The 23,940-nt window shown below is 42.3% G+C and overlaps 2 protein-coding genes across 5 annotated transcripts in view; both read right to left on the reverse strand.

Moving 5' to 3' along the window:
• LOC135323470 (protein unc-13 homolog B) overlaps positions 1 to 23,940 on the reverse strand; it is a 218,247-nt gene that overhangs the window by 99,757 nt on the left and 94,550 nt on the right. The window lies entirely within an intron of this gene.
• Positions 4,207 to 6,980, reverse strand: LOC135324444 (uncharacterized). The gene has a single exon (XM_064500804.1). The coding sequence runs from the start codon at positions 6,723 to 6,725 to the stop codon at positions 4,245 to 4,247; it is 2,481 nt and encodes an 826-aa protein (XP_064356874.1). The 5' UTR covers positions 6,726 to 6,980; the 3' UTR covers positions 4,207 to 4,244.

Here is a 23,940-nt window from a genome sequence, read left to right on the forward strand (position 1 = left end):
TAGCAGAATCAAATTACCCCTTTGCCAATGAAAGACACAGGCAAAGGAACAGCTTCATGGCAACATGGGCCACTCAAATTGGTTAAAAAGCTAAAATAGTTTCCAAAGTTACTCTCTCTATAGGTGTAATTACACACAGGCAATCACTAAGACAGGAAAATAGAGAAGCTATTTTAATTCAGTCACGAAGGAGAAGTCGAATTATTTTAGCAAATGAAGTGCTGGATTGTAGCTAAAATAAAAACCCCGCTTTCCACCTTAAAACATGTCAGTGCTGCCTCCACAGATCCACAGCAGGGACGAAAGCCTTTGGACCAGCAGACAGACCTCGCATTCATGAGCTGACAGAGGAGAAAACACACAGTATGCTGTCGTCTTCTACACAACAGAAATGCCATGCTTTGCCAGTCTGCTCTGCATATATCTCCTGATGTGGAGAGGCTGAGGAAACCTGGGGTCCATTCCAGGCTCAGGATGCAGACTTGTTTTTTTGGGGGGGCACAGACACTTCTGACTGCTCCCTGCTACTGTGATTTTTCTACACCATCCTCCTGCCTGTTCCTTTCTGTAGGTTACTAAAACCTTCTCACCTAGGCAATCCCAATTTCACTTCAAGTCCTTTCTTTTCATCCCTCTCTGTGCATAATCACCCCAAACCTCCACATACAAACTCCCTCTCTCCTGACTTCAGCCCTTTGGTTCTTTCCATCTGTCCCAGGCAGGTCCAACCTTCCTTCCTTCCTTCTGGGGCTTTCATCTCCTCCATATTTGAATCAGATTGCTTCCTGATGTTGCCAGAGCCCGTGAAGTCTCCAAGGGCAGAAGACGTGTACTCCTTGAGCTGCTCATGTTTGGCACAGCTCTCAGTCATCCCTAGCAGGGAAAACCCTGCTTCAGCCCCAGGCTGGAAAACACTGAGGACAGATGAAGCCTTTGGCAATGCAAGAGCTGAGCTGTAGCAAATTACCAGTAAGCATATGGAAACGACACATTTTTCAAAGGCTTATTCACTTCACTCATTTGGGGTAGATTTTCACAGACAGACCCTTGACACAGACTACCACTGCCAAATTTAATTTCACTGGAGCTTCTCAAATAAAGGTCATCGAATTTATTTTTATAGAAATGTAAAGTCATGAATCTTGCATTGGGCTCATTTTCAGAAAATGCTGGATTATTTTGGCTTAAATGCCATATGTATCTTTGATTTCTGAGCCCCTTCAGTTCAAAGCTGTTAGGGATAGGTTCAGGCTAAGTAAAAATTGGCAAATCTCTAAGCAACTGCAGACAAAGATTTAAAATATCTGATTATCTTCCATTATAGCAGATGCGCTAACAGCCTCACCAATACTGAAAAGCACAAGCCAATGACTGATGTAGTTAAACCTTGATCACAGAATTCTTTTACTGTCTCACTTTCGAGCATTCACTTTAAGTTTACAGAAATATCTACCATTTCAGCTTTTTTTAAATATGCAAAGTCAAACCATCTTCATCACTTCACTTACTCTTTCTTCAAATTAAAACTTTACAAGCTTGCACAGATTTTCAGAGGATATTCTATTTTCTCTTTTTACTTCAAATTAAATACAACAATTATTTACATGCATCTGCTAAGTTCTAAACTGTTCTTGTAGTTTACATCTGTGTACAACTATAAATAATTTAAACCTTTATGCCGCTGCATCATCTCTGATTCACCAAAACATGCAGACTTACTAACACCTTCAAAGTTATCATCTATTCCTTTGCTGCAGACTGCTGCCAAATATATTTAATAAAATATCTTGAACTGAACTTTAAAACAGGCATAAGCAATAGAGTGGCTCAGGCTCAGAACAAAAGAGCCAGCAGGCAGAACCGGACTTTCAGTGGACCTGATCCAGAAACTTAAAGGTCTATTAAGAGGAAACTGTATTTTCAAAGACAGACATAAACAGTGACCTACAGCTGGGAAGGAAGAAGAAGAAGAAGAAAAAAAAAAAAAAAAAAAAAAAACTTTCATTGCATTCTGTATATGAAAAAAGAAAATAAGAGCTTGGCTCAAGCCTATTTTAAGTCGAGTACAGCAAAAATAAGGAACATAAAATAGTTACTACACTTTCTCACAAAAACAATCCTATTTCAAGTTGAATGATTATATGATTAATTTTGTCTCACCCTATGGCTCTTGCCAGTACAGTCATCCCCTTCTCTCTTTCTGGCTACTGCCAAGTGGCTACTTACCCAGTGACTCCCTCACCTGCTTGCTCCATCCTGTGCTAGCACTGGCATCTTGGTTACATCCCCCTACCTCCACTCTAGATGGACCTGCTCTTCCATTGCCCATTTCCATGCCTTGCCCTGATGTTCTGGGCTGCCTTGCTTCCTGACTTCTCATCCAGGGTTTTTTCCCTCCAAGTTCTCCCCCTTTTCCCATCCCTGGTCTAGTTCCTTCCACTACCCTTCACTCCTTTAGATTCCCTCTGTCTCTCAGAACACATTTTCTAAATTGTGATTCCATCTGATACTTATTGCAGTAACTGCAATTGTCATAGCTACCATATAGACATGCCTCTACATGATTTATTACACAAACATCAACTCATTTTCACATCACTAGAGGCTGTTGCAACTACTAGACAGGAAAACTAAACCAGGGATGCCCAGGAACGCCAGTCCATACCAGAGCCAGACTTGGGGCACCAAAGTCCAGCTGTCATCTTCCTCCTCTTTACTGTTTCAGCTACTTTTCCCCTTGTGAATGGACCTGTATTGCTGAAATTCTGCTGCGAGAAGCAGCCTCCCATTCGATGGTTATTGCAATATGTTTGTTGTACAGTGGCATAAAGCTAACCCAAACTACTGTCTTTTCCCATAGGTCTAAAATTAGGACTTACTTTCAGTACTTGAGCATTATGCAAACAATAAAATATGAAAGAAAAAACAGAAAGAAAATAAATTTTTGAATGGAAAAAAAATCAGTTTCATCTATACCATCTATACTTCAGTAATTTGAACATACTCTTGAAACAAAGAAGCAGGTGTTCATCTGTGCCAAGCCTGCTTAAAAAAAAAAAATCTTACTGTTTCTACTTACTGAAAGCCTATTGTTTTAAGGAATTCTACAATAAGGGCCTTGCACAAAATAATAAAGCAAAGAGCTGATTACAAGCATTATGATCCACATAACAAGCAGGTCACTGATACAGAAGCCAGACACAGACTGACAGTCGTTTCTTCACAGCAAAAGCACAGTGACCAGATAAGACTGCTGAAGCGAGACAACTCTTTCAATGGGCGAAGGAGCACTGTGATTATTCTCATTAGCTTTGATGACTGAAAGGAGAAAAGTGAACAAAATATTTGATATGGGGAGGCTTAAAACAAGCAAATGAAGATTTCAAGCTATAGTCCCAACATTAGCACTCCTGAAACAGTCAGGTCACCTCACTTTCCTTAACTGCGTAGTGCTTTGGAGAGAGATGCCACTGAGAAAGTTTTCTTACTCCCTGGATAAGGAGGAGCTAGATGGACCTATACTACAAGGTTAGGTTAGGTTTTTACCAAACCAAGGTCTATTAAAACAAGGCCCATCATAACATGCAGGTCATTTCTATGCCCCACATCCCCAGCACAAATCAACCAGCACTGCTACAACCCTGCATTAGCTTACATCTCCTGAGGTCCAGTGCTTCATTATCTGTGCTGGCCGCAAGACACGCAGCCCCACAGAAATGGAAAATTTCTCATCTCATGAACAAGTTACAGAAACACAACACTACAACACAGGTTTTAACTTTTTTTTATTTTATTTTTTGATGTCCCTACTAGGATAAAAATCTAGCACATATTAAACATTGAGAACTCCCACTTCCTGATGGAGCCACTTGAAGTCTAAATCCACTCAATTCCTAAAACGGGCAAATATAGCAGTTACTTATAGCTCAAATGCACGCTTTGTTATCACATTCCCTAACTATTATATTTAACAAGGAACCAAGTCACGAATTATGACAAAACCACTAACATCTGCTATTTTGAAGATACATTGCAAACCTCTCTCTCTCAAAAAGAAAAAAAAGTGAAGCTTGCAAACTTGCATTCTAGTGTTACCAATAAATTTTGGGTTCATTTGGTCAGTACTGTTGCATACTAGGTATACTCGCCCTCGTAACTGTTTGCTAACAACTTCTAATAAACTGTCCACCCACAGAGCTAGGTCTTGCCTACCAGCTGCACAAATGCTAGATTTTAGCATCTCCTTAAAAACATTTTTTTTCCAGTTTACCTGAATTCGTCTCCTCAGCGGAAATCCAGTTTCCTTCCTGTGCTAATTCTTTTAAGAGTCTCCTACGCATTTGTCTCTTTTCCCTCAGCACATTTTTGAAATTGTTGATGCATTTGTTCAGGTAGATGGTCTCTGCGCATACTTTGTCAAGGCTCATGGGTCTGCACTCCTTTGCTTGCCCAGGTAGAGAGCTCACATCTACTCCAAGCTCATGAGGAGGTGAGTGCTGCTCAGCAAGAATTTCACAGTCAGATGATGGCATCAAACTGGAAACAGGAGGGTCATATGGAGCAGAGGAAAGACTGGAAGGAACAAACTGCATATGAGCAGACGCTTCACTATTTGCAGTTGTGTTTGCCTGGCTCTCAGATGACTGACTAGGAGGGGTTTCTGCAAAGTTGTCAGAGCTGTCACACATACCTGAACTGTTCAGCATAAGTGTGTTGTCATCATCCATCTGTAAGCCGCTATCATTTTCCATAAGGATTTCAGAATCACTTGTCTCTAATTTGTTAAATACCACTTGCAGAGCAGACCTGAAGTGATTAATAGCTTTCCCAAGCTTATTAGTGTAAAACTTCATGTCTACAAGATCAGTGCTATCCCGGGAATGGTCAAGGAAATACTTAGAGTTTTCCAGGACATCCCTAAAGACCTGATCAGTTGGATCTTGATCATTCAGGTCCATTTGGATCATATCTTTCAAGCTGTCACTACTATCAGCCATTTCATCAGTTGTACGATCACAGCTAATGGTTGTCACCCCACTAGAAACATCTTCTCTCTGACCATCAACTTTCTCCAGGGCAGTGAACTTGCATGGGCTATCACAGTCTATTTCAATTTCTTCTGCAGTTACGTTCTCATCTTTATCTAGAAGGGAAGAACCATTCTCAGCAATGCTTTCAGTGTCAGGCCTGTGTTCACTTCCATTGCTTGAAGCACATACCTGGCTGGCACTGCCCGAAGACTCAGATGAGCAGAAAAAATTTCCATCACCTGATTTGGCCAAACTGGTCACCTGAAGATTTTGTGGGGGTTCATGAGGGGCCTGGTGAAAGTCACTGTCACGTGAAGGCTGCCCACTACAGCTTATTACTAGTGCTTCCTTCTCAGTTTCAGATATCAAGTTGCTTTTCTTAGTCAAGGTTGACTTCTGTGCAAAACTAAATCTCTCCCCTACACACTGTGTTGTCCTACTCGTGCTTTTGTACTTAACCTGGTAAGAGTCAGTTTGAAGGTGCCCAACTCCATCAGTTTTTTGAGCTACATCAAGATTCGCTGAGTTGCGATGATTTTTCTTGAAACCAGATTGCAGAGAGACTGAATCCACTTTCTGGCCCCTCTGGTCATTCTGCCGCTTTTGTTCTTCACTAGTAGCAATCTGGACCCCTGAGCTTTGCAGAAGGATAGACTTCTGTAAAATAAAGTCTCTCTGTTCAGAATTTACAAGTTTCACAACTGCTGGTCTTGGTGTTAATGGCTTGCCTGTACCAATATCTGACCTATAAGCATCTTTTATATACTTACTGCACTGAATACCATTGAAGCAGTGATATTCAGACAAGAAGCTGTAGATGAGCTCCACTGTGTTTTCACCGTCTTGTTCTGGGATCCCATAAAAATATAGTACTGGTTCTTCCTTGCGTGCCTCCCTACGTGGCTCCCGAGCGCGTGTACCTGGGGTTTTGGTGGAGCCACCTTGAAGGCCTTCTATCTCACTCAAGACCGTATCCACACAGCTGGAGACTTCATCCACAGAGCCTTTTATCAAGTTGAGGTGCTGCCGGAGCTCTGCAATCTCTGTCTGGATGCGGCTTATTCCCTGGAGCTCTTTCACAATGTAATCAACCACATCAACCGAGCGATCTCTTGACTTCCGTCTACGACGGCTGTATGTAGGGGTCTTTTCCTGGGGAAAGCATCCTTCCCTTTCAGCTATCTCCCTCCAGCTCATGGTAATGCTCAGGGTAGAAAGGTCCTGCCCCTCAGACACTCTACCCTTTCTTTTGGAAGGGGTCTGTTTCATACTATCGGAAGAATTCCCCTCTAAGTCTTTCTGGTTCTGTTGAAGTGAGCATGGTATTTTGACATAGCCATCCCAGTTCAGTTCCACCTCCCCAATGCAAACTTCATTTGCTTTCTTGGAGCCATCACCTCCATCCTGGTTAAAGTCCCCTCCAGCAGTAGAAAATTCAGTGCTCGGGGAGTTTCTCTTTATTCCACAAACAAACATGTCCGTTTCAATCTCTACTGGAGAGAGCTGGCAGTGATGAGCGTGGTTTGGATTCTCATCTACCTGGCCTTGAAGAAGCCTCTTCATTTTGTCCCGCAGAAACAAATGGAGTCTTTGCTTCCGGAACTGCTTCCTGGCCCACAGTTTTACAACAGATTTTCTGTGCAGAAGTGCAATTTCATTTTCTTGCTTTTTCAATCTACTTCTAGCAAACATCATCAGCAGCTCCACCTGCGTTTTTCATAGTGCTACAAGGTGCACAAGCACACATCAATCACTTCCCAATGCACAACTCACATCCAGTTTTTATTCTGTCATGAAGCAGCTACTGAAAGAGGGGAAAAAGCATTACGTTTTGTTCAGATATAAATAACCAAAGTAACTTAAGAAGCATAATAAAAAAGATAGCATCCACATAAAAGCAGGCAGAAAAAGGATGTGCTGTTTGAAGTATATTACAGCCACTGCCTTGGTTTTGGCCACCTCCCCATATTAGGCCTCCTTTGTTAAAATAATGGTTCCTCACTCCTCCTCCTCCTGAGTAAAACAAACAAATAGAAGCCCCAAAACATTCCCCCCTCCAGAAAAACAAAGACCAATCCTGTGAGCAATCTATTCCATTTTACTACCATGTTTGCAATTTTCTCCAAGCTGAGCTCCTAGCAATGGTGCTCTGTGTAACTGCTCCTCTGAATACAGAATTCTGACATGAAATATTAAGGATTCTATCCCTATAAGTTTCCTTTCCCTTCAGTCCATTAGCTTCATCCGTTCTTGCTTCAAACTGAAGTAGAAATCACATTTAAGTTGGCTCACCACCAGCTATCCCACAGGAATTGCACAAAGTGATGTAAAGTGGCAGGAAGGCTGGATGACAGATTCTGAGTGCGAAACCTTTTTGTTGTTTTAATATTTTTATCTTAATATATTGCTACCAAACACACACACACACACACACACACACACACACACACACACACACACAAACCTTCAAAGCTTACAAGCCCCCAAGCTAACCTGCAGTTAAATATGCCACACGCAGCATATGTACAAACAGGCTGAGCTGACAGCCTGAAGATTCTGCACATCACTTCTAGTCCAACAATCAAGATTTTGCAGTGGATCATTTTCCCAAATTAAATCCCCACTGTAAAAAATTTATATATATAAAAAAATATATATATATATATATATAAAAATATATATAAATATATATATATATATATATATATATATATATATATATATATATATAAAAATATATAAAAGAATTGTTACTTACTGAAGGCTTTCATGTGACCTCACTACTATACTTCCTAACAATATACAATCAGCTTCCTCCAGATAGCCAGGAAACTGAGGCAGACACAGACCAATATAGACATCCTCCTCCTTGAACCAAGGTGACTAGAGAACGCGCCGGTGTTTGATGTTCCAGTCTGGCCTTCCTGCTGAAAGACTGCTGAAAGTTCTTGTTTGGTATAAGATCCATAGTAAGTGCCTTTAATTTTCATTTTTACTATTATCTAGATCTAAAATGATTTTTTTTTTTAATCCCACAACGCACAAATGTAAGCATCACATGCAACATTCAGCCTAACTTAAATTTCACCAACTGCCTCCAGGATGAACATTTCTGTACAGCTCACAATAGCTTTGCATGGGAAGGTTTACTGCTATGTTGCAAGGAACAGAAACAGGGCAAGGGGGAGTTTGGTATCTCCTCCAGTTGCTCAAAATTACACTAGAATAATAAACCCAAGATTATTTTAACTCCTTCCTCATCAGGTCACGATCCCAAAAGCTCAGCACAAAGCTAACCTTGTTCTTGGTTTAACTGTCTTAAGGCTAACACTTGCTGCAGTTTACATCAGGTGTTTTTCTTCTGCTTCATTCTCACCCTCATTCGAGGCCTGGTAACCCTGGTTCACCTAACATGGTCTCTGCCACCCTGAAACCTTCTGCAGAGATTGTCACGTCTGTCCCAGCAGCACCCATGGAGAGTGTGGGGCCAGGGGCTGAGCCCAAGTATTGCATGTTCTCATGCGAAGTAGAGGACTGAACACCGCAGTAATTCTTCTTGCACGGAATTGAAGCCTTGATCTAAGGTCCAGTGAATTCACTAAGAGCCTTTCCACGGACTAAGGGCCAGCTCCAGAGGTCACAGAAGCATTTGCCAGGTCCTTCTTTCAGCAGTCAAACAGTGATTTCCACTTTCAAAGCATTAATTCAGCATTTCTGCACCTGCCCCGACCTCAAGCCACGGCAGTGCAGAAACCCCTTTCCCTAGTACATCCTCCAGTTCCACCTGACAGCCATTCATAGCACTGCCAGCATTTTGTTTTTAGCAAGTATTTCCATTCTGGCAAGTACTTTGTTTTCACTGCTGTCATTTCGCTTTGGGGGCAGGGAAGGAGAGGTTTTTTTGATTTGGAGCAAGCAGCACTTGCAAATACCGATCTCTATAATCAGAGCCAGTTAATATGCCATAACAGAGGCTGCATCTGTGCTTCAGGTTTAAGCCCCATGGTCCAGCATCTCAGCTGAAATTACGTACCAGATGCGATACATGCCCTTGTGTAGGCTAAACAGTCACTTTACTCAGTCAAAAATGCTAATTTCCCATTAAATTTCTTTGTTTGCTTCTTAAAGAAGTTTTGATTTTATAAAATTTCCAGGCTAGTACTCCATAAAGATCTGGCTGTTTTGTGTTTCTCACCCATCTACATCAGAGAACAGGGCTGACCTAAGAAATATTTGGCCAGGCTCTCTTCTTTCAGCACGTACACAGTCACCTTTCACTCAAGCAAAGAATCAGTGTTTAATGCCAGAGAAGCACTCTCATGTCAGACTTGAGAAGCAAACCTTCAGAGAGCAAGCACCTGAATTCAGTGGCAGCTGGGCAGAAGAGCTCTGAAGTTGTGCCTCCCGACACGTGTTGCTTGAGGGTAACACACATGTTCATTTCAAATATTTTCTGGCTCATCAAACCACAAGTGGTAGGAGAAAAGCCTACACATGCCTGTGCAAGGATTCCCTCCAAATGCTCAATGTTCATCACGCTTCTTTCTGCGCATGGCTTTTGAGCCACTAGAAGGACTTAATGATCTTTTTAGTTTAAATATTAAAAAAAAGAAATTTGTTCCGAGTTGCTTTGTCTGTTGCAACACTCAATAGTAACAGTGTTATGGAGAACATTTTTTCTTATCAAACACTTGCTCGCAGGACTGCAGCCGTTCCAAAATGGACAGGTCAATGCAAACACTACAAAGCTGTCATTTATATACACATACATTGTTTCCATTAGAGCTCCTCGTTACAGAGAGGCAGTTTATCAGAACACAAAAGAAAAGCAGTAACTTTGATCTCAAACACCAGCAATACCTGTCCAGCTCATCCCAAGAGGGACAAACTGTTTCCTCTCAGCGTGGGAACAGGGCCAGAGCAGAATACAAGGACATCGGCTCTGGCTCAGAGCGTATCTCTCTACCTCTCTGTACAGTGAGTGTAAGCAAATGGAAATCTTTATTTCCCCTGGTCAGACGTGGAGCTCCAGGTACTCCCACACTTTATACTGTGGGCTGACCTCCCCGTGCCTCCACACCTCCTACCAGAGTCCTTCACTCCTCTTCCCCACCCAGCACTGCATGGGTGCCCCTGCTGCCTTCAGCTGTTCCAGACCAGGTGCTGTGCAGTTACCTGTACCCTATAAAGGTCTCTTGTTCCTCTAATGTCACCTGTGTTAAGGTCATGTGTTCCTTGTGGCACAGAAAGGCATCAAAATGACAAGAAAAGTTAAAAAAGATTAAAATCTAGACTTAGATCACTGCAGAAGTCTTTTTAAGTCTTTTTCTCTCCCAGGATCAGTTGAGGAGTCATACTAACGTGTAACAAGAAACCCAATCTTTAGAGAAAGAGTATTTGCCTCCTATATCCTGCCAGATGCTGCAAGCCCTCACTTACTACACAAACTTCTGACTGCCTTTTTAGCAGGCATTTGTCTCCAGGAGATCTCAGTGCTTATTGCAGCACAGGCGTCTCTGGGCGTGCAGACGGAAGAGCAGGCTGCAAAGCTTTCAGCAACATCTCCAGTTCCGCATACCGCAAATGCCCCAAAGGAAGCCAGGCTCAAGCAAAGCAGGCGTGAAAGCACCCTGGCTTTTCTTGGGGATGTTTGGTTTTTTTAATTCCCATGGGAACAAAAATGACATCTTAAGATTTTAGACAGGGGGAAACTGGCAACCTACCACAAAGACTGCAGGTCTGATCACCTTGCCAATGGCTACATTTCTGAAACATCCTCCTAACACATGTATACAGCTACATCTCCTCCTGACATAAGGGTCTGCGATGACAACAGGAGTGAAAGCATGGCACGCCAACGCTGAGCACTGATAGGTGAGAAACAAGAATGTGAGAAGTCCCATGAAGGAATAAACTGTAATTATGAAATCTCTGCTCAACAGTTGGGGATCAGCTAAACTTTACATTTCCAGAGCACTGTAAAAGGTCAGGCTCTCCACCAGAGAGAGGAAAGCTGGCTGCAACCCACTTGGAGCAGGGTCTTCACTTCTATCAGCCACTGGAAAATTTGGTTGAAAACACAGACGGCTTTGTGGTCCCTTCGGCACCGCCCCAAGCAGTGGGGAGCGGGCTGCAGTCAAGCGCAAGGGTGTCAGGAGAGAGTTTGGCCCCTCTGTGTCCATTAAACCTCTGCTAACACGAGATCAGTTTGTCTGTTTACCAGTATGTGGCTTTCATCACATTAAGGGAGATACTGAGACATCTCCACCCCACACCATCATGTTAGAAGGTGCTGGTGCCTCAGTGCAGATGTGATATTCAGAGTCATCAGCAAAGAGGTGTAAAAAATGATCAGCTATGATCAAAAAACATCTCACAGCAGCCTCTCTGGCTATCGACTCACACAGCCATGGCACTGAGTGAAATCTTTTGAACTAGACTATATTTATAGCATCTTCCACGCAAAGCAGTATTGCGTTACCTGTACTAGCAATTACAATAGGAAAAGCAATAAACAAGTGAAAAATCATCTTGCTATTTTATAAAGAGCTGATTAAACATGAAAAATACCATGAAGTAAAATGCAGGACATTATAGGGAAAAAAGGTTTTGGCATTAACAAGAGAAAGAATTCATGGCTAAGGCTGCCATAGCAACATCGCCCCAGCACTCTGCCTGCTGAAAATCAACTCTTCCTGGGAATTATTACAGCATTTTTAAACACGTTAATTGCTAAAAGGATCCTAACAACAAGGCTTGACAGTGACATGAAGAGTTACAGCCAGCCTTGCTGACAGTATGACTTCTGGAGGTGAGCATGCTATTTTCTAATTAACAAGATTAGATTTAATTTGGGGTTGGATCATACCTAAATGTGGCATTTATTGCTTGCTTCTTAGAATATGTCTCTTTCCAAACCTTGCTCCTAGTAGTTAACAGAAATTCCAACTTTTAAGTCCTGTTATGAATCATATGAACAAGAAGTTACTCAGCCAAACAAGCCTGGGTGAGGAGCAGCAGGACCGGAGAACAAAAGGCACTCGGAAAAATTTGTTCACCGGAGGACACTTTGGGTAAAAAGTAAGGTACAGAAGAGATGCACAGCACTTCACAGATGGATTATAAAGGAAATACATTCATAACGTTGAAAAGAAAACAGTTATAAAAGGATGAAAATGATTTTTAAAAACAAAAAAATGTGAGCAAAAGACTATTTCACAGTCCCTTACTTGGTAATCCTGTTCCCTGCTAAGCCTTATCAATCTGTGCTCTTGCTCACATGGTAGAGCATAAGCTGCAGAACTCTGTAACTGCATCCCAGCCCCACCTGTAAAACTTTCAAAAATCTTCAAGCACTTCCAATGATGTTTTTCAGGTTTCACACGTATCTACAAACAGATTTGTTTCAATAAAGCAGAGCAAAAATTGTATCAGAACACTAATGCAGTCAATGACTGCTGGCCTCTGCTCCTTTCACATTTTACAAAAATACACTGGAACCTTTCCAAAAGTTGTTTGATAGATGAAAAGAGGGAAGAGGACAAAAGATCAGATTTGGCATGCCAGTAACCGTCACAGTGGAAGAAGGATCTGGGGAAAACAGCACATTAGCTGAATGAATTACACACTTAGGCATCCCACAGGTATTTGCTACCCTTTACACATGGCCATTCCACTGATCCAAAAAACCACCGGCAGGTAATATTTTGCTGTGCCAGCACATGACTGATATAGCTACAAAAGTGAAGGAACAGTAAAAATCACCGAGTACAAGGACAAAAACCCACTAAAGTGTTGCAAGGGTATTCACCAGTGTTAAAAAAATTTGTTGAGAACTAGCATGAAATTAAATTCATGTAATAGAAGAGCATCACTATGAGGTACAGCAAGGAGAGAGCACACAGCCCTAACTCCTTACTACTCCCTACAAACTAGATGGGACTGAAAAAGTTGCTAAGCGTCTCTGAGCCGTCTGTAAAATGGGACCAACGCTGCTTTCCCCTCCTCACGAGCACCAGCTTTGGGAGCACAGATGGAGGAGGACTGAGATACTCGGGTCTTTGAAATTAAGCTGTCTTTGGAGCCCCGAGAGTGCCTAGGCACTAGACAGCCCTGCCGCTCCCAGAGACGTACTCATTCCCTGTGCAGTCACAGCCTTTTATCACAGCTTTTTCTGCAAGCTAAAAGGAGCAGCAGCTGGCACAGTAATGCACCCGTTGCAGTAACGCATGAAGTCTATCGTTACCTGGCAGCCAAGAAAACAAGGCATCCAGAGACAGAGTTAAAGAAGCAAGTTCTGAGTGGAAAGGCAAGAACAGGCTGAAAGCTGCTGAGCATGGCAGCAGAGTGACAAGGCTCATGCATAGCCAGCAGCAAGCTAAGTCTAAGGCACCTACCTAAATCTAAGAATATCCTGTGCTGAGAAAAGGCAAAAAGGATAATTGACTGCTGAGAAAAAGAGAAAAAAATAGCAGCTTCTTCTATCATTCTTATGCAAAATCACTCCACTCCTTAGCAGCAACCAGGGAACCCAAGCAACCAGCTGTCAGCAGTTTAAGAGCAAACTGAGAGGGAATTAAGTTCAGCACCCTCCTTATTTCCAGAGTGCTCATATTCAGTTACATAGGGTTTTGTATGTGGCTAAATGAATCAGGTATCTACATTAAATGATTTACTCATGACAACCTAATGCACTGCAATATAATCAGCTGACAGCTGCTCTTTAAAGCAGATTTTTCCCAAATCAGGATCCTGAGGAACAAGTACTATATTGAACAGATAAGCCAGAGCAAGAACCAACTTTTCTGTTTAAAGGAAACACCACCACCAACTGAAATACGAGCACAGGGGCACGCTGACAAGTTAGCTGGCCTCGGGATCAGGACCATAGAAATATGCTCAGCTTTGTGGAAAGGTTTCTGCATGTTCCAGCTACCTCTAACAGGAGAGCAGACAGGCAGCACTGTCAGTACAAGCACAGTAGTTCTGCCTTAAATAAGGTTTGCATGCACCATTATGAAAGCAGTGAAGGATGCTAAGAGCTCTGCCTGGAGTAACAGAAACAGAACATGCTGTACCTTCCCCGACTGGCAATCCAATTTCCAACCAGCGCTGAAGCAATCGTGTGAGCTCCCGGGTGCTGCATTTCTGACAAGAGCCACCAGGATATACCCCCCCCCCCCCCCATCTTTACAGTTTTTCTCAAAACTCCCACTGCTCACTGAGGAGGTCTGGAGCTGGCTTTCCAGGTGTTGGTGCTTCAGCTAACAAGGACAGTCAGAGCTGGGAGTGACAGGCAGCACCCAGCAGCCCAAGGTGATGCAATTAGGAGATGCAACCTGTGTTGTCAAGGCACTGCTAGCACAGCTGGACCGGTGCTGCATCGTCTCGCTCGCCTGTCTCTGACCTGTCCTGCACTTTGTTATGGCAGACAGACACTCCGTAGCTTTCAGACAGGATGGGAAAAGGGAACGTAGGCAGCTGATGGGACAACCAGGCTTTTCCAGCTCATGCTGCTCTTCAACTAAAATCCTTCTGGGCTAAAACCGAAGCTTTACTTTTATACGCATCCTCCCTTTCATCTTGAGGGCAGAAAAGCTAAGCATTCTGGATTAAATATTGATGTTTATCCCAGAAAGGCTCTCCATTAGCTGCCTGTAAAAAAGGAACAAAACTGAAAAGATATCTGAAACTGTCACACCATCTGCTCTGATTCATGAGCTTGTACAGCATCCTCATTGCTCCTTCATGCCAGTCATTTCATCTCATCAGCTCACAAGCTTCTCAGCACAGGAAATTAGGCCAATGACAAATATTCTGGGTTAAAAGCAAGCCTGTTTCAAGTGACATTTGAGGAAGAATCAAACCAGTAATTTAATTAGTCTCTAGCTATTTGCTTTTCAAGTGATCAAATTCAAATTACTCCAAAATCCTTTTCCCTTTAACTCTTCTTCACACAGTGATTTTGATGTCAAATTCCAACTGAGATACAAACCCTCTTAATACAAAAGTATGTGAAGTAAACAGACACAACCTCAGTTATAGCAGAGAAGAGACCTACAATTAGTGTCTAAGTGATGAGTACAAAAACTAAAAAATAGATTATACAAATGAACATACCAAGAGTAGATTGTCTTTTCAAAGCACGTGTTTAAATCCAGTAAGCTTGCAATGGAGCTATTATATTACCAAAGTAAACACGCAAATAGCCCACCCTAAAAATAAAGAAAGCAATTCTCCTTGTTTGCTGTCTGTTTGCAGTTTATACCTAGTCACTTCATTTGTTCCAATCATTCACTTACCTTTTTGCTTCAAAATAAAATGAAATCTAAAATGTAAAGGAAATTTATAGAATTAATAGAAAACTACAGAATACAATAGCTTGTTCTCATAGAAAAGACAAGTCCTGAACGATTCCTAATCTTGTTAAAGGTTCATCAGAAAATGAACTTTCACTACGGAGATTATCAACATATTCCTGATGTCCCATCTCAGGTGTCGGGGAAAGAGATGGTACAAAGGCACCGAGAGTATCCTGTTCCACAGTAGCACTAGGATGAGAAACCACGTAAAGTTGAAGGCATGTTTTGAAGAAAGGAAAAGGAAAAAAAATAAGTAAACAGCTGCTAAAAATCCAAAAAGCAAAAAACAGTAGAAGCCAATGAATGTAAAAGCCAAAAATGCAGAAATCCTGTCAGCTTCAAGGAGGCTCCCTCAACAGAAATTCTTTTGTTCACCGATGTAATGCATCTTTTCCCTTTCTCAGGCAGCACCAACTACAGTTAAAACTTCATCCTTCTCTTCAGTTGTGACTCAACAGAAAATATTGTACTTCAGAGGCAGAGAGAAAGCTGTGCAGCTATTGCTACTTTACTCCTCCACGTCAGCTGCTTACTGCCTAGATCCTCACACACGCAGCCTCCCTCTTTCGCTCACACACCAACACTCCTCGACTTGAAATGATTCTCCACTTTATTATCCATTCAGAAGGAAATGAGAACTGGTGGAACCAATCTGACTACAGACAAAAAGCACTCCTTTGGCTTCAGCAGAGCAGGCAGCACAGCACAGCACAGCGAGCAGATCTGCGCTGGAAAAGCACTCTGCCTGGCTCCTGGCATCCTGTAGGACTGCGGAGCAGGGGGGCCGGGAAAAAAGCCCGGGACTGAACAATTAACCCGTTCCAAGAAGAAAGATTCTTTGCCCATTTTAGAGATATATATGTATATTTTTACATCTCTGTTTCACCCCCAGACTAACCTGCAAGATTGAGTGATGCCCTTGCGCAAACACATCACATCCAGTTTCCAAGGAAGACTAGTACCAGTTCTGTTACAAGTGTGGGGGACTGAACACCCGTTGATCTTGCATTTCCCAAAAATAAAAGTCACATCATTACATAAAAGAATGACTGCAAAAACATTGCATAAAGAATCAGATCCACTCACTTTGAACTGACACTTTTTTCCTTTAAGTACAAAATCTGGGCAGCAGCAGACACTAACCCTGTAAAACGTGCCTAAATTAAAGCCACTTCTTATCTGCCCCACAAGTTGCCCCAGGGGCCTCCAAAGGACTGCTGCTGAGAAAGTCTTCCCGGCCAGTTGGTCTGCATCACATCCCCTTTTTCACAAATGTTCCCTTCATCCTACCAGTGGCGCCTCCTTCTTCATGCACCCAACACAAGCACCCACCTCTTCCCTAAATGCTATTTCACTGCTGCACCTGCAGTACCCTATAGGGCTGAAGGCATTATACACGAACTGTGCGCATTGCCTGGTTTTCCTCAAGGACAACTCACTGTACCTTTCAAAATGAAGTCTTTTTAGTGTGGGGTGGGATTTTTAAGAGGCCTGGGTGACTTAGCTATAGAAATGCCACTATCTTCCCATCTGCTCACGTACCTCCTACATCCTCGTGAGCCAGCCTTGCAGACAATGACACTTGCTTCCCCCCTCCCAAATCTCTTACCTACACCAAAAACAACTTTTATTCACCACTACCTCCACAAGCATCACTGTGCTCCCAGCCCTGCCCCCACTGCATGGGATGTTGTCCTGACAACTTCTACCCTCTATTCCTACAGCTTCTTCCCAGGACCCATCTACCTCAGTGAAACATCACCTGATGATGGCCAGGCTGGTGTCCCCGTCAGCTCATTTTTTTGACAGATACAAGCACAAGTTTTGCTTACAGGTAGACTAATGTCATGGTTCACAATCCTTTGTCTTAGCAGCAATACTGGTGAACAGGACCCCCTCTGCTCTTTCCATGTGCAGCCACAGCACTGCCCCTTTCAGCCAGGCACAGAAATCAGCCAGCCAACTTCATTTCAGACCCCCCATAAGCTTGGAGGTCCACCATGGTCACTCATTTCCTCCATCCTCCAGAAACCTCTCCTTCTCTTTACCCTTCCTCTTGGTGCAGGGGCAGGACCATAGGTCAGATTTTCAGAGATGCTTTAGCTTTAAATGCTTCTGAGAGTCTGACTCTGAGCTTCTCATTATGTGTATGCACCATGCCAGGACAGCAAGGCTGCTATCCAGCTGAGGGCACTGAGTTCCACTGCAATAGAAATGATTACTACTAAACACATCAATTACAGCACTTTAGCTCAGAGCCAAAGCTCCAAATCAAATTTATTCACATAAGGACGAAGACTGCCCAACTGAGAAAATAAAATGCAATCCAGGATTTGCGTAGCACTCAGTATCTTCAAAGCTCTGCATACAGATAAGACAAAAAGGACCTTCTCAGTGGTCCCTTTCACAGCAGTAAAAAAAAAAAAATAAAAGAAAAAAATTAAGTATCAGTCAGACAACCATTTCTTATTGGCATTAACAATCTATAGCACCTGAAGTACCCATCAGACAGCCTCCTAGGCTTTTCTGTGCCTTCTCTCTTTTCCAAAGACCCTCTTACAAGTGGAGCCAACGCCATACTGATATTGCTACCTCTGCCTCTGTCCTTCACATCTCTTCTGTTCCCAGTCTTTGCCCTTCCCTGCAGCACATCCAAGTCAAAAATGCACTAGGGCCAAACACGATCCTCCAGCCAGGGCCCTTGAGATCCAGAACAGACTACGCAGGTTTCCAAGCACTACCACAGAAAACTGCAATACTTCCATGACTGCCTTATAAGAGTAAGACCTGAAAAAAACACTGAAAAAGTGAGCAAGTCTCATTAGACAAGGAAACAGGAGACATCACCAACGGAGGTTATGAGCAGTGAAGCACTGGTCATGGCCTCTACAACAGCTCACAAAGAGTTGCAGAGGAAAATGTAGCTATGAAAAGACAAAACACAGGTGCTTTCAGAAGCAGAGGGGACTGCTCCTTTCAATCATTTAAAATCCATTACCTAACACATGAGAGACTGCTTATTGGTACAGGCTCTGTTTTTCAGGGCTCTCTTGTTTTTGGAAATAATGAAAATAATTCAGGACTGGAAAAAATGTGCAACTCACATCTAAGAAGCCTCTGAGAAAGAACACGTTTTACCTTAAGGCTCAGACTGCGAAGTTATTTGCCTTCTACTAGAGAAATAAACTTCCACTTAAAAATTTAAATACTTCTTACTGTGATTTTTTAATTTGCCACCAGATTTTAATTTTAGGTTGATCCACCAGGGAATTATTAAAACTGATATAACCAGGCTCAACTATATAGGCCAAGTGCTTTGATGTCTGCAAGGTATACCTTACCCTTTTTTCTTTTTTAATCCTCATCATCTTTCTATTTCATTCCAACTTCCTGTGAAATACTGAATTACTGATGAAATTGTTTAAGTAAGCAATTCCTCCATGAGTACGAGTGGATTAGCCAAAGGAAAATGAGCAAGCTTCAAGCACAGCTCCTGCTCGCTCCTCCCACACACTTACACCTTTCTTCTGCCGGGAAAACAAGCAAGAACACTTCTTGCCCCAGATGCTGAAGTAAAAAATTGGGGGTTAAGTAAATTACAGAATAAATTATTACATAGAGAATTGGAACAAAGGGAGAAGAAAGGAGAAGTCAATGCAGATAGCCCATCTAAAACATCAGGGATAAATTCTGTCCAACTCACACTCGTCTCACAAATAGCCTCAGACATCTCTGACCTAAGAGCTCTCTAAAATAGATCATTTTTCTTCCATGAAACAAACAAAAAAGGAGCATCATCTATCAAAAATGAAGCTGCCTACTGCATTTCCCCAAAGAGAGAGAACATGATGAGGTAGCCTAGGGTCAGAGCTGTATTGGACCATGAAAGTTCAAATACACAGGGTAATGGTTGCCAAACGGTTCAGCAGTGAAAATTCGATTCATTATCTTCTTCACAGTCACAAGAAAATCAAATCAATCAAAAGTATAAAGACTGAAATATTGATGTAAAACCAGTGGTTATCCAGTGTTTGACAACTGTCCTCAGTGCATGCACTTTGAGGTTATATGGACCACAACATAAGCAGTGCTGCTAACATACAAGTTTGGAAAAGACAGTATATTCCAAGTCATTTAAAATTAGCCTGTCAATGCTATTTCTGCCATCATAGCCACTCTGTAGCTCTACAACACACTTCATGTTAAACACGTCTTTAAGATACTGCCTTCAGACAAAAGAAAAAGTTTCTTTAAGTGCCATGAAGGCATCACACAAAGCACCAATCCTTTCTTTTCCACTTAGGAAAGAAGTAAGGCTAGGTGCAAGGACAATCTGCAAGCTTGAAAGTGAACAAAGACACAGATCCCTTCTACTGCACCCCACTGAAAAGCAATAATTGCCAGACGTTGGCCTTGAAAACCCTGAAGAGAAGGAAGGAGACATGACCTTCCTTAAAGCCGAAAAAATCCCCCCTCCTTTAAAAGAGTTTTTCCCTCACACAGAACAGAAAGGTGAATTATTTGGTTTATAGAAAGACAACAAGAACAGCTCTGGCACATGAAAAACCTGCTAGAAATTGGAGCCATTGGGACGCTTTACCTTCAAAGGAGAGAGGAAAGTAGGCAATACAAGTCTATCTGTCATGAATCAGTGAGACCATCCTGCTGTCTGACTTGTTGTTGGACCAAAAGATGTTTGGACTCCTTGTTCTTACATTACTTGAATGTAACGATGTCTGCTGAAACCTGAGAGATGAATGTTTCTAAACCAGTAAAGGAAAGACTTTCACATAGTCTGGAAATAAAGGGTATTTCCAAGGCTAAGAATAAAGCAAAATTCAAGGAGTGGGATTTTTATAAGGTTAATGAAAGCCTAGAGTTAAAATAGCACTAACATTTTTTGCAAGGCTATGAATCCTTATACTTTACAGCTTAGGCCAGTCTTTTTCAGGCAGGGACTGAGAGAGGACTTCAGAGCTGCCTGTGATGAGTCCTCAACACCTCCCTCTGAGGCTGCTGCTGCCACATCAGCCAAAAACTTCTCCTGGGGCTAAAACAGATCTGAGAATTTTTATGCTGTAAAAACCTTAAAGGGGTTTTGTTCATAAAGTTAGAGAATAATTTTAATCTGAGCTTTTCACATTCACTGTTTCATTCGTTCACAGTCCGTGTCACTTGCAAGGACAGACAAAGCCTTTCTTGATAAAAGATCCCAGACACCTCTTTAAACACACAAGCTAAACCTGCTCACCCCCCTTCTTGTTTCCATGCTGATGTTTACACCTTTGACTTTCGTAGATAAAACCAAATACTATCAGCTCTGAAACCCAGCGTTTCACAGAAAAGGCTATTTTATTCCTCATCCAACAAACCCCAACCATTCCAGGGCACAAACTAGCCTCATTTCCCGAGACACTGTGCTCTTTTTCAGCAGCTGCTCCTGAGCCAAAACCATCCCACGTGTCACATCCCACACCAGCCTTCAAAGCGAGGGTCAGATTTGAACAGCAAAGCTGCTTCAGGTCACAAGTTCTGGGGTAACATGTTGTTTCCTTGCGCTCCAGGAATGACCGACACCAAAACCTTTCTTAGGTTGAGAGAGCTGAATTCCTCCAGAACTCTTGTCCTGGGTTTAAGCTGCCTATTCAGAAGTGCTAGAAGCTTTTCTTCACCTGAATTGTCACTCTTCATGTTTAATCCAAAAAGTACAAGCGCAAGATGGACCCTTACCAATCTTCCACGTTGCCCTCTAGAACTCAGCTGACTCTAAAATTTTACCAACTGGGTGCGTCTATTCCAGAAACAACTATCAAATTGGCTTTTAAATTGCCTTTTAAATTTCAGTCAGCTTAAATAAGTCAACAGGCAGTGAGGAAGCATTTATTGCAGAGAAAACTCTCCCTCTGCTGCTTTCTCTTTCAAATTACATCTCTCTCTCGCCTTATGGTATCCAAAACATAAGGACTTGATATTTCATGAGATTAGAAAATTACAATCAATGTCTTAATTGCACATCTAATTAAATAATCAACCTCGCTAAAATGCAAATACATCTGAGCCCAGACATGCTGGAGGTGGGGGTGGAATTATGCTCTCATTTAGAGCTGTAACTGCTTTTTTGATCAAGAAACCTGGGAAGGAAAAGTTGCAGGTGCTGTGAAATATAGGCATCAGGTAGACATAACAGCCTTCAGACACAAACCAGTTGAAGCAGGGAGAAGAGTAGCATTCAGGTAAAGAAATAACATGCTTAACTTGCAGCAGTGGAAAAGCTAGGTTAGACATCTGGAAAAGCTTTTAACGATAAGTGTAAGTGAGCATGGATTGCCTAAGGAGGCTACAAATTCTCCATCCCAGAAGCTTTTAACATAATGGAGTACTTGCATTTTTCAGAGCTGCTTTTGAGAAAGATGGATGGTCTAGCTAATCTCTTCACATACTGCCCAGGCCTCAATTCTACTGCTCTTTACCTATATTATTCCAGAACCTGTCCCAGCTGGGAAACTACATAACAACACGTATACCAGCTAAGAGGAACCAATGACCTTGCCATGTAGTCTAGGCAGGCTATCAGCGACCCTGCTGTTAGTCGAGCACTGTCACCCCTGGGGGATCATTTCTCTAGTGATAAAAGATGAAGGTGTATTAGCCCCTATGGATGGTCTGCACAACATCTCAGCTGCGCACAATACGATGGCTTAGACCAACACTGTTGAGCTTGCTTTCCCACTTGAGTGTAACAGTGAGAACAGGAAAATGGTCTCCGACAAACTTGTTTGTGCCTTCTGTGGAAAGCTGGTCTAACACAAAGATTTAGCTACAGGAACTCATCTCCCTTCTCCGAACCAAACTTTGAAGCCGACAGTCTCAGCACCTAACTCTTCTTCAGGATTCAGTCATCCTATACTGTCTCTCTTCATCCAGCCTAAATCAGCACTATTGGGACATGATACTGTGCTCATCTCCCACTGCATGCCCTCAGGATAAAGGGGCTGTATGTCTCTAAACCTGCTCAGGGTAGATTTTCTTGACCTGACTAACAGTTCGGTTATTACACAGAACCAAAAGTGGGTTTTGAGTTCTTCCTTTCCACAGCATTAATTGACCATCCAGATTTTCATTTTATTTTGCCCTACACAACTTTATCCTACAGGGTGGTACTCTGTATGGACCTCAAGACTATTCCCTCTCTGGTTGGAAGTAAGCCCCTTTCTCAGCAAGGACAGAGCATGTACTATTGCTCAGCGAACAAGAAACCACTTAATATTGTTTGTGTTGTTCAATGCATGGCTACATGCATTACAGCCAAGCACTGCCCTAACAGAACCACTGTTACACACAGTGAGTTAGGAAGTGTTCCTTGAACTCATCACCATATTACTCAAGTGCTTTAAACAATACTCTGCTTTTTCATAGCATTTCTGTAAAGCAAACAAGTGTACTGTCCCCATTACAAGCGAGGAATAAGAACAGAACCAGGTCAAGACCATCTGTTCCTTTTGGACAGCCATTTCAAGATAACAAAAGCTTGACTTTTCAGAGTACTTGAGTTCAGAGCATATCAAACACTATGAAGTCTAGCTTCCAGCTACTGCTGTGATGGCTCATTTTCAGAATCTTAAGTCAGATAACCAGTAATCAAGTAATGGATCATAGGAAGAGGCCAGGGGAAAATCATTTTCAAAAACCACCACTAAATAGCTTCTCCAGCAACATACAACAGTGTAGCAGAAGAATAATAACTAATATCTATATGGAGCAATGCCCAGCTACCTCTGCTTTCTCTTCTTATACTTTTTTCTCCATTTGCTACAGATACACCAACTTTCAAAAAAGCATGGAAAGAATCTTTGCACTACCCTACCTTATGCTTAATGACTGCTGGCTGAAACAATTTGCTTTTCTCTGTAGGTGGGAATAATTGCGTCAATTTATATTTCCTACTGAAGAGGGCAGTTGATTAATGAACCAAAACACCCCATAAAGATTTGTTATAAACCTCATATATGCGCATTCCTCCACCAGTCTCTGCGGACACTGTTAGTGGACGCAATGAATGAGAAAGAAGGGGCACTGCCACGCTGCATCTCTGACGAAGCTGGCTCCAGCAATCATACCAGTATTAATAAGTCCAACCTCTGGCTGATGGTCTCTACAGAATGGGTCTGAATGTTAGTCTACAAACCCAGTCAGACTATTCCCCTTCTTGTCAGGGACAAGGAAAAGGGCAGGAAATTTAATGCAAAAAATGAAAATAATTGGGTTTGAAAAGCCTATGCAAAGGGATTTAAAAAAAAAAAACAAACAAAAAACATTCCACCACAAACCAAGCCTTGATTACATAGCTGACTTAAGTGACTGAGAGGCCAATTAGCCCCTTTGGCAAGTCTGTGACAGGAAGCACAAGCACAGTTTGACCAAAGCATACACAAATACGGAGCGGAAAAGGCGGGGGGAGCGTTCCTGTAGCTAAGTCCATTGTCTGCTCTCAAGTCACTGAAGCCTTTCAGCCTCCACTGAAACTGAAGAGAAGCAAATTCACAGACAGG

Source organism: Dromaius novaehollandiae, chromosome W (assembly GCF_036370855.1).
Source record: "Dromaius novaehollandiae isolate bDroNov1 chromosome W, bDroNov1.hap1, whole genome shotgun sequence".
In the NCBI taxonomy this organism is placed as follows: Eukaryota; Metazoa; Chordata; class Aves; order Casuariiformes; family Dromaiidae; genus Dromaius; species Dromaius novaehollandiae.